Source organism: Nannospalax galili, unplaced genomic scaffold (assembly GCF_000622305.1).
Source record: "Nannospalax galili isolate Female #2095 unplaced genomic scaffold, S.galili_v1.0 scaffold582, whole genome shotgun sequence".
Lineage (NCBI taxonomy): Eukaryota > Metazoa > Chordata > Mammalia > Rodentia > Spalacidae > Nannospalax > Nannospalax galili.
In genome coordinates, this window is record NW_008349130.1 from 2,217,407 (window position 1) to 2,229,416 (window position 12,010).

A 12,010-nucleotide genomic window follows, 5' to 3' on the forward strand; every position below is an offset into this window, starting at 1 on the left:
ATTTTGTATGAAGAGAAAAAAAGGCATTTTGTAGAAAGTAAATCTTTTCATTCTTATAGACATACAGAGTTTTTTGTTCATGTGCCCTGATCAGTAGAGAATTTCAATACATGTGTATTTATAACTTGTATGTGCATTTTCATCTATTATCACATAGTGTATAATATAAAACACAAATATAGAGTTGTAAGATGCATGAAGAACATATGAATGGTAGCTCTAACATTTTGTTCTTTTCTTTCAATACTTTATCTTATAAACCCACATTGACGACCACTGCTGTAGGGACTTGGGCCCAGAGATTTGAAGAGAAAGACTGTCTTAATTATATTTATGTTATTGAAGAGGCATTTCAATATTTTCCCTATTTTTTAAATTTGGGAGTCATGTTTGTTTGTCTTTATAAGACAGGGTCTTGCTCTACAGCCCAGGCTGGCCTAAGACTCACTGCGTAGTCCAGGCTGGTCTTGAATGCAAGGCAGTACTCCTGCCTTAGCAACCTGAATGCTGGATTTCAGGCATGAGCCACCATGCCTAGCTTTCTTGCGTTAAATGTTCATAATTTTTCTTGTACTTGTTTAAATTCTATATGTTACATTAAGGCTTTAAAATTTCTATCTGGTAGGCAGATCTCTGTGAGTTCGAGGCCAGCTTGGTCTACATGGTGAGTTCCAGGACAGCTGGGGCTACAGGGAGACCCTGTCTCAAAAAGACCAAAAAAAAAATTTCTATCTGGAGTCATTTCCCAGAAATATGTGAAACTGTATTAAGAAGACAGAGATGAGTGTCGGAGGTCTTTTTGGCTTCTAAGAAAACAAATCACTTTTTAAAATTTATGTTTTTGTTTGTTTGCTGATTTTATTATTTGAGACAAGTTCTCGCTGTATTACCCAGAATAGCCTTAAACTTACTATCCACCAGCCTCTACTTCCTAAGTGCTGGGATTACAGGTTTGCACTACCACACCCAACATTTTAAAATCTTATATTGAAAATCTTACTATAACAATCTTTGTATTTATATGGTAAATTTTGTTTTGCACCTTTTCCTAAATTTTAGTCACTGAAATCCAGCATTTCAGTAACAGTATTTTTGACTAGTCATAGAGCAAATGGAATCTTAGTTCATATTGCTATAACAAAAATACCAGACTGGATGACCTAAGTGATAACTATTAGTTTCTCATAGTTCGTGAGGCTGGAAGTCTACGATCAGCATAGTTATGTTCTGGCAAAATCCTTCTTCCTGACACAGATGGTCACCTTCTTACCTGGTAGAGAATGGTGAGAGAGAGAGCGAGAACAGTCCTGACTTTCTTATAAGGGAAAGAATCACATTCATAAGGGTTGATCTATGGCCTAGTAACTCCGCTGACTGATAGAAAATGCCTAAGTGTTTCTTCTGCTCATAGATCTCAACACAGCACAGAACTCATATGTGACCAGATATGGGAGCAATTTCCCCATATACCAGTGGACAAGGTGCCCTATAATTCACTGCAGTTCTGATACTCTGTACCCAGATACCACACTTCAGGTGCCAATCACAGTTCTCAGAATGTGAACTGTACTTATGAACTAAGAATAAATTGAGGTTCCCATGACCTCCTTTGAGTCACCTAATTAGCTGAAATACTCAGGGAAACACTTTACTTATATCCACCTAACTATTAGAAGGTTATCACAAAGGGTACAGATGAGCAGCCAGTGGAAAAGATGGGCAGGGTGAGGCATGAGAAGAAGGGATGCAGAGCTTCTGTGCTGCCTGTGGACACTCAACCCTCCAGGAACCTCCATGTGTTCCACTCTTCAGACGGTTCATGTACCCAGTCCTTTGACATTTCTACAAAGGCTTCCTCATGTAGGCATGGTCAGTTATGTCATTGGCCATTGGTATTAACTTGGCCTTTAGCCCTTCTGCCTCCCTATAGGTCAGAGGGTGAGAATGAAAGTTCCAGATATCTTAGTTACATGATCATTCTTGTGACAACTGGCACCATCCCGATTCCATCCAGGAGCATGACAAGAGTCACTTCATTAGAAGTGGTTCTATCACCCTGGAGTTCCAAAGGTACTTAGGACCTCTATGTTATGGACCAGAGACAGGCCAAATATCAAAAGATAATTTGTTCACTTTTTATTGCTCTGAAAATTACAAGGGGTTAGAAGTTTATGTAAGGAACTGTGATCAAACAATATATAGGGCGGTGGGGGGCTTTCAAAGGCCTTACTTCCAGATACCACCATTTACATGTTAGACTTAAGCACATGCATGTGGGGGATCAGGGGACACAGACATTCAATCTGTAACAAACAGTAGCACCCACAGTGTATTAACTATATGAAGATGGATTTGGCTTGGGAGGTCATGTGGCTAAACAGGTAACTGATGCCACTCATCTTTGCTGATGTGTAGGCCTGGCCCACTTCATGAACAGCTCAACTGCCAATTGCAAACTGCAGTGACTATTCTTGAGACTTTTAATTAGGGTTATACTTGAAGTTCACACTTGATTCCTCTGCTTGCAATGTCTTAATGTGCTCTAAATGTTATCCCTCTCTCCACTCAGCACTCTCATGGGCTTCATTGTATCCTAACAACAGGAGTGTGATTGTCTCAGTTTAACCTCCCAATTCAGTGAAGATTTGTTAAGCTATTTTCTCATGATGTGACATTACAACAATTTAAAAGAAATACTGTTTTGTTATATGTAGTTCATTTACAGACTTAGACCTTCTAGTGACTTGCTCTATAGTATGTTAGATTAAACCATTAAGAAATAACTGTAATGATTTTTGAGACTTTGTATAATAAATGACAAAAAAATTGTAATTAAAAACAAATTGTTTTGGGCTGGAGAGATGGCTCAGCGGTTAAGAACACTGACTGTTCTTGCAGAAGACTGGGATTTGAATCCCAGCACCCACATGGCAGCTAACAACTGTCCATAACTCCAGTTCCAGGGGATCCAACAGTCTCTTCTGTCCTCTGCAGGCATTGCCTGACACATAAAAAATAATAATAAGCTGGGCGTGGTGGCGCACGCCTTTAATCCCAGCACTCAGGAGGCAGAAGCAGGCAGATCTCTGTGAGTTCAAAGCCAGCCTGGTCTATATAGTGCGTTCCAGGACAGCTGGAGCTACAGGGAGACCCTGTCTCAAAAAAGACAATTAATTAATTAATTAATTAATTAACTAAAAATTGTTTTCCAGAGAGAGACAGAAATTAAAAGCCATTGTTCTTTGACCTGTCATTAGTCTACAATGTAGAATGTCAGATGTTAAAAAAAAAGTAGAGCTTTGTATTCTAGTGAAAACGAGGCTGGAAGGGCTTTTTTTTTTTTTTTTTTTTTTTTTTTTCCATCTTAAATCCTTAGAATTGAAAGTAAAGTTTATATCATATTAAAAAGGCTGTTGAATTTGTTTTTCCTTTTTGTCTGCTATTAAATTGTTTGATTATATTTTAGACTCATAATCTTAGCTGTAAGTGGATTTTCACAGATAACCCTGTTTTCTTAGTGCATTTACATATTTCTATTTTCGTGTGTTTGAATTTTCTTTGGTTATGAAGGATGACAAAGGCTTAGCATGAACATGTATATGACAGAATATTGTCTCTTGGGAGTAGTTTTTTATGGTTGTTACTTTTTCTCCCAAATAGTTATCAGTAAGTATTGTGTCAGATTGAAATCCAGCATTTTTTTTTATTTTTATTTTATGTGTACGAGTGTAATGCCTACATATAGGTAGGTGCACCCATGTTGTGCAGTGCCCACAGAGGTCAGAAAAGGGTGTCAGGTCCCCTGAGCTGGAGTTATAGATGGTTGTTAGCTGCCATGTAGGTGCTGGGACTCAAACCTGGGTCCTCTGCAAGAGCAGCCAGTGCTCCTAACTGCTGAGCCATCTCTCCAGCCCTGAGATCAGCACTCACTGTTCAGGCTGTGCTTTCATCTCTCTGGAACAGTTCAGGTGTTTATGTGTCTCAAAGTATAGTGATAGGCATATTAATTTATTTTTTATTTTATTTTCACTTGACTTTCTTTCTTTCTCTTTCCTTCCTTTTTTCTTTCTTTCTTTCTGTCTTTTTTTTTTCTGTTTTGTTTTGTTGTGTTTTGTTTTTTTGGCCTTTTTGAGACAGGGCCTCCCTGTAGCCCCAGCTGTTCTGAACTCACTAAGTAGATCAAGCTGGCCTTGAACTCACAGGGCTCTGCCTACCTCTGCCTCCCGAGTACTCGGGACCACAGATGTGTGCCACCACGCCCGGCTCTTAAGTTTTAGGTGATCTGATTATTTGTTATCAGTTCATCATTTAAATTCTTTTTTTTTTTCATTTTCCTTTTTTGTATGGAAACTTTATTGTCCATCATGGGGTGCTCTTGAAAAAGAATAAGGCAAACAGAACTTTGTTGTTAACATTCCCCTCTGTTTGGAGTAGATGACATTGTTGGGCGATATGATGATCTGTCCAAGTCTATGGGTGAACGGAATGAGAAGCTGCAGATGACACTGACCCGCTCACTGAGTGTGCAGGACGGCTTGGATGAGATGCTGGCCTGGATGGGAACTGTGGAAAGCTCACTCAGAGAACAAGGTCAGGTGCCCTTAAACTCTGCAGCCCTTGAGGATCTCATCAGCAGAAACATTGTGAGTAACATCTTTAAAAGAAAAGAATTCCACTTGCAGTTGAAAGTTCTGTATCTTCTAGAGCAGATAGACTTAAAGATGTCGCAACAGAGATGCTTCTGAATAGAAGAGTGTGGACAGTAGGACTTGCACAAACTCCACTGTGGAAAGGGTGTTTTAGTGATGGAGCTCAGGAAGAGCTTCATATACTTTTCATTATTCTGTCTGGAGGGTGTAAGCCTGCACTGAGCCTCCTGTTGTGTATCATTGCCTCAGGCAGCTGTACGTGGGGTTCAGCAGATCAGTCTTATTGCTAAGTCTTTCAAAACCAAGACCATGGCTAATCCCCATACTGCATTAGATCCCAGCAGCAGCCTCCTGCATTTTTCAAGTGGCCAGCCTACTGTTCACACCCCCAGGATGGGCTTTCTTAAGGGACAACTCAAACATGTCACTGAGTTCCAACTGTTAACCTTCTTAGTCACAGGTTGTTCAAGCATATGTTGCTGTGAAGAATAATTTTTCAGACTCTGTGACATGATTTGTAAACATCATTCGAAAGTACATACAATAATTGCTTTATTTCAGATGTTGGAACAGGATATTACAGGTCGTCAGAGCAGCATCAATGCCATGAATGAAAAAGTGAAGACATTTATGGAGACAACAGACCCATCCACTGCTTCCTCGCTGCAAGCTAAAATGAAGGACCTGTCTGCTCGGTTTTCTGAAGCGAGTGATAAACATAAAGAGAAGCTCGCCAAGATGGTGGAGCTAAAAGCCAAAGTAGAGCAGTTTGAGAGCCTCTCTGAAAAGCTCCAGATGTTTTTAGAGACACAAGCACAGGCTCTCACTGAGGTAGATATGCCAGGAAAAGATGTTACAGAGCTGTCTCAACATGTGCAGGTATGGCTTCCTCGGGGATCATAGTGTAAGCAGGTAGCCTCATAATTAAGATAAGCACATGTATTTATTGGCAGAATTATATTTACTAGTTATCATTTTAATCCATTATGGATTCAGAAATACTTACTTTCTCCTTCAAAATAATCTCAAGCCCTATCTTCCCCTTGAAGTGTTTGCCTATTGAATAGAAACCATTTATCACATAGATCATAGATGTTATAAATCTCATCCTACATGCCAAAACCACAGCAAAGCAAGAAATACAGAGTGCATGGGGGCTGGAGAGACGTCTCAACAGTTAGGAACACTGATTGTTCTTGCAGAAGACCTGGGTTCGAATCCCAGCACCCACATGGCAGTTAACAACTGTCCGTAACACCAGTCCCAGGGAGTTCTCTCTTCCTCTTCTGACCTCCATGGACATTGTACCACATGGGTGCACTTACCTACATGCAGGCAATACATGCATACACATAAAATAAAAATAATAAGTAATTTTTTTAATTGTTAAAAAAAAAAGAAATAGAGTGCATTTTAAAATGTAAAGTTTACTGTGCTGTCTTTCAAGCATCCTGGCTGCATGTTTATAGTAGTTTGGCAGGCTCACCTGAAGTAGATCTGCTCTGTGCAGTTCTGAATAGAGCTGTTCTGGTTCTATACATACCTCTGGATGGAATGTGAATTGAAGATCTAGCAACATTTATATTGACCAGTGTAAATGCTTTGTAGGAATCGACTACTAAATTCTTAGAACACAAGAAAGATCTTGAAGCTTTGCACAGTCTTCTGAAGGAGATATCGAGCCATGGCTTACCAGGGGATAAGGCTCTGGTGTTTGAAAAAACAAATAATTTGTCAAAGAAATTCAAAGAAATGGAGGATACTATCAAAGAAAAGTAAGCAACTCTTTTAAAAGGTATTTCATTCCACTTGATACTAATTAGGTAAGTTACTTTTAGTTACATGAATATATAAATGAGAAAGCTCCCCAAAGCTGAAGTCTAAGACTGCTGCTTATGTATTTTGATAAATTTTTTTTGGTCTTTTTGAGACAGGGTCTCTCTATAGCTCCAGCTGGCCTGGAACTCGCTATGTAAACCAAGCTGACCTGGAACTCACAGAGATCTGCCTACGTCTGCCTCCCAGGTGCTGGGATTAAAGGCGTGCGCCACCATGATAATTTTTTACTTTATAAAAATTAAATAGACTGAGGATGCTGAGGAGGATCACAGAGAACTTAAGGCTAGCCTGAGCTATAGTGAGACCATCTCTAACAAGCAAAATCTTCCCCAGAAAAATGAAGCTATTTTTTTGGAGGGAAATGGATTGTTTCTTGGGTAAAGTGGAAAGCACTATGTAACACATTGGTGGTGGTGATGCATCTTTGAAAATGATTGAAACTCACTGTATTCTCTGATTTCTTTGGCAAATATCACCTTCCTATTTGCAGAGACAGAAATAACCTTCAAAAGTAGTGTGTGGGTCTTTGCTTTCTAGGCTCAATTCAGACGCAATACATAATTTCAATACAGTTCTTGGTGGCTTTTCATATTACAGTTTACTTTTGTAAAGAGTAAACGAACCATGAATCCATGAAGAAACAAGACAGTGAGCCAAACTTGACCTGTAATTCTGTGTGGGGATAAGCCCTGTGACTGAGCCTTTGCATTCTAATCTCATCCTTAGAATATATATCTGATTTTGATGAAGTTTATATGGAAGAGCCCCCAAAAGATAAAACAATAGTCATTTCTCTATTGTCTACTTTTCTTACTTCTTTAGAATTCTCTTTCTAAAACATCTAGGCTCTGTTTTGGTTGCTCTTAAAACTATTCTTCCCATCATGCCATATATTTAATCCATATTGCACAGAAAGCATGTTCTTGACTTTCTTAGGTAATCTAGGTTGTTTACTCTAACTCCAAAAGGAATTACTTAGGTAATCACTAGGCTGTTTACTGAAACTTTAAATGCATACAGTCATTGGTCTAGCTGAAGTACCTTCTTATCTCTAGCATTCCACACTCACATGTGTGTACATGTCTTCCACATGTCAAGTATAACAAACCTCATAGTTTATGTGTTAGGCATACAGAAACCTCCACAGTTCACCATGGACCTTCCTGAGTTTCTGGGGAGATGCACCTGTTAAAGCTCTCCAGTCACTAGGTTTCATCTCTTTGGAGAAGCTGAAATCCCATCTCTAAAGCATTCAGTTTATTCATACATTAATGTAACTGTCGTGTAGATAGCATTATGTTGTCCTCATGTTGGTAATGTGAATGTTTCTTATCTGATTCTTTGCTTGATGACCTTAAGCACTATATAAAATGGACAGATCAAAGTTCATTGAATCCAAATAATATTACAACTGTTTATATACTCTTAAGAGTTTATGTAGCATTAAATAGTACTGTCGTGTGGGATACAGAGTTCAGGACTGTTTCCCGTCTTTATCTATGATCTTTGCTTGAGGAATCCATGAATACTTAGCTGATTTCATTTGCCTCTCAGAAAACCCTTTAGGCTGGGTATCAGAGAGTTGCACTGCACATCAAAGATGTTTATTAATATTAAGCCAAATTTGGGAATAATAATTGCTTGTTAATAATTGGTCTTCTAGAACATCTTGTTTTATAGCTTAAATGGTGATATGATTTTTGTTCATTAGAAAAGAAGCAGTAACTTCTTGTCAAGAACAGCTGGAAGCTTTCCAAGTCCTTGCTAAATCGTTGAAGTCATGGATAAAAGAAACAACAGAGCGAGTTCCCATTGTACAGCCTTCCTTTGGTGTAGAAGACTTAGGAAAATGTCTAGAGGAAACAAAGGTGGTTCATTGTGCCTAATACTGATTTCTGTTTGCCTGTGTTTGTAATGACCTTGTGTGAGCTGGGTCTCATGTATGCCCCGTAGGTTTTGGTGACCTATGGAAATCAGTGCATGGAAGAAGGACATCATATTTTCATTAATTTGCTTTATAAAAAAGATGTCTTGATGAATTGTTAATGTCCCTAATATCCAAGTTTCCATCCTTACCAAATCTCCATTTAGTTTCTATTCTTTTTTTAATACCTTTCCTCCAAGTAGTATGTAAAAGACACTTTTCTTCACTTTAAAGTTTTATTCCACTTGCATATATCGCCTTAACCAGTATTGGAAAATAGAAGTTACTTGAATCTCTTATATAAATTGAACATAAGTATTTTGTCATCTGACTTAGGTCATAAAAATTATGGCTAATTATAACAGACTTTCTTCATATAGAAAAATCTTATAGCTTTAAAAAGTCATTGAAATTTTGATAATTAAAACTGACCTTGAACTGGAATTCTTTGTGCCCATGTGTCTATTTTTATTGTCCTGGTTACGTATCTTACAACATGGCTGCACCTAGCATAGTCCTACAGACTTACAGTAACTTTGGAACGTCCCGTAGCGGCAGCACGCAGCCTGGCTTCCACTGTGGCTGGGGACAGACCACAGAATGGGCCTCACCCCACTCTCCTTCACCAAGAGTGTTAACAGTCACCTGGGCCCACAGTCATTGTTGCATTAAGATATGTGTAAGAAGTCAAAGAATGATATACAACTCTGAAGATTTTAAGAAAGCTGAAAAATAATGTGTTTTTATATTTCAAGAAATTACAAGAAACATGGAGTTTAAAAACATCAGAAATTCAGAAAGTAAACAACAGTGGGATTTCACTATGTAACCTAATAAGTGCGGTGACTACCCCTGCAAAGGCCATTGCAGCAGTTAAATCAGGTAAGTGCTTTATTTTCACGACCAAACTGTAAGGATCAGGTCTACTCATGTTCATTTTTTATATTTTTTCATTAATGCATAAAATCATCTCAAAAATACAAAGTGAAAGAGATAAGTGGCATCTAAAAGCACATAGAACTCTGTCATGGAGGGCTGGGAAGGTGGTTCAGTGGATAAGGCACTTGCACAAGGACCAGAGTTTGATCCCCAGCACTCCCATAATATGAGTAGGCCTGATGCCTCGCCTGTAACCACAGCACTCAGGGGGCAGAGATAGGGCACACCCCAGAGCAAGCTGGCTGGCTTGACCAGCTGAATCCATGACCTCTGGGTTCAGCAGGTGAACCTGCCTCAGAAAATAAGATACCCAACAACAGCTTTTGGCTTCAACATGCAAGCAGATGCATGCACACCTGCACCGTATGCCCACACATATGCAGACACACATACATACACACATATACCACATGGAAACATTAACAAACTGTTATGGAAAAATACCAGTACTAATCCAGTTTCAAATCTCTCATATTCGATTTTATTAAACACTGCAAATGTAGACAAATTACTGTGTAAAAGTAAGAAAGTGAGAACTGGGGCCGGGAACAGATCTGATTCCAGCTTGCTTGCTTTTTACTTTGATTAAGTAGAAGTATTGAAGTTCCATCTGAACTATTTCTATTCTCATTGGACTACTTAAGAAATGAATCTAGTCTCCTAGGAAAGAACTGAGGCAAGGAAATGGGTTCCTCTCTGTAGGAGACCTCTCCTATGTTATCCCTATCTTTGGCTCTATGTTTTTCCTGAAGCATTTGACTGCAACATGTTAGCCAGCATATTCACATCACAGTCTAAGTCACATCTGACCCCATTCTTCCCAGCCAAACAAGAGTCACAAATAGATGTTGATTTTAAAATTAATTTATGTGACTATAGTTTTTCCATATGGTCTACTTTATCAAGATTTTTGTAAGTTGGAGAATAGGCAGAAGGCAAGCCAGCCTCCTGTCACTGTTCTGTGTTTCTGAGTGACCTCTGGTTTATCTAATCTGACCAGGCCTCTAGCTGTCCCTCTTGTGAGTCCCATGGTCTAGGTGCGCTTTTCTCAACCCACCATTTATTTCACTCTATTAATCCCTTTTCAGGGAATACCCATATTATATATGCTACGATGGTTCCTCTTTTCTTTCCTAGTCAGATTTCCTGAGACGTCAAGCGGATTTTTTTAAGAAGAGGAATTCTGTTGTTTCATTTATCTTCATTCCTCCTGTTTCCTTTATATTTGTAATAAATATTATATTTTTGGGTTTTTTTTGTTTGCTTGATTTTTAGGCATTAGTCTTGAAAACATCTACAGAATGTTTTCACTTCCATAGTAAATGTCATTGTGTGTGATTTTTTTTTTTTAAGGACAAAGCAAGATTCAGAGGTTTAAATGTTTCTGTTGGTTGTGCTTATATGTGAAGTATCTTCATACTTTGATAGATAGCAATTACATGCTTAGAAAATCTGGGTTTTTTTTTAATGCTGTGATTAAGGAAAGATGTGCCATTACCAGATAGTTATATACATTATAGTTATATATAATAAAAGAGAAATAACTGTTACAACCCACTGAGTAGTTTGTTTTCTAGGCAGTAGGTTAACTTTCTTTCTACAGTGCTCTTAGAAGTTAGGTGTCATGGTACCCATCAGCTTTATTAGCTTTTCCAGCTCCTTATTAGTGGAGTTGGCATATAAATTCAGGTGAGTCCTACCCCAGGCCCAGGCGCTGTGACCTCTGGGCTCTGTGTTGGTATGGGTGGATTTAGCAATAGCATTTGCTTAAGTTTTACTTTTAAGATATTTCTTCTTGTCTTTTTAAATCATTCTGCCCTCATTAAGCCTATGATAACACTGTGAAACTGCCTCAGACGATTATCAGTCCTTAAGTAAAGCAGATACTCTGTAGACAGTTATTTGTGCTTTATTCAAGTATGTGCTGAGTGCCTTCTGAACTCCTGTAACTTTATCACTGAGATAACTTGAGCAGTACAGTTTTGTCACAGTATTTATGAATTAACAATTAGCAATTCATTTATATACTATTAATCTACTGAAGCAGTAGAGATTAAGACAGTCATGCCACAACTTTAAAAATAAGCGGCTCCCTTTTAAATGATTACTCTTTATGTGGTTTTATTTGTGTCCTCTGTAATTAATGTGTAGACATACTTGGCAGTCTCAGATTATGTCATCATTCATCTCTGCAGGTGGAGTAATACTAAATGGTGAAGGAGCAGACACAAATACTCAGGATTTCTTGGCAAATAAAGGTGAATAGTCATCTTAACTGGTTCATGATTGATGTAATTTGATGTTTTTGAGAAAAACCTGTTAGAGGACAGTAGTTACATTGACATTTCAAGCTTGAATGAAAATGGTCACAGTCTCCATAAATATATTGATGTAGTACTCTATGAGCATTGTCTGTCTGAAGCTGATGAAGCTCCAGTGTTTCAGTTTGGCATTTGGTTTTATTTCCTTCCTTTTTGGTTAATTTGAGGTAATATTGCTACTTGAGATAACATTTGATCTAATTTATTGAGTTTGGTATTTGTCCTAGTCTGTTTCTCCATTGCTGTGAAAAAACACTCTGACCAATACCAACTTGGGGAAGAAAGGGTTTATTCAGCTTACAATTCCCAGGTCACAGTTCATCAGGGAGCCCAAGATA

General features: G+C 38.4%; 1 protein-coding gene across 16 annotated transcripts in view; it reads left to right on the top strand.

Annotated features, from left to right (window-relative positions):
- The window catches only part of Dst (dystonin), a 489,235-nt gene that overhangs the window by 368,130 nt on the left and 109,095 nt on the right, over nucleotides 1-12,010 (top strand). For all 16 annotated transcript variants that reach the window (XM_029570107.1, XM_029570103.1, XM_029570105.1 and 13 more), the window contains 6 exons: nucleotides 4,435-4,643; nucleotides 5,211-5,528; nucleotides 6,258-6,424; nucleotides 8,200-8,356; nucleotides 9,168-9,294; nucleotides 11,547-11,609. In XM_029570107.1, the coding sequence (XP_029425967.1) occupies nucleotides 4,435-4,643; nucleotides 5,211-5,528; nucleotides 6,258-6,424; nucleotides 8,200-8,356; nucleotides 9,168-9,294; nucleotides 11,547-11,609 (1,041 nt within the window). The remainder of the gene's footprint in view (nucleotides 1-4,434; nucleotides 4,644-5,210; nucleotides 5,529-6,257; nucleotides 6,425-8,199; nucleotides 8,357-9,167; nucleotides 9,295-11,546; nucleotides 11,610-12,010) is intronic.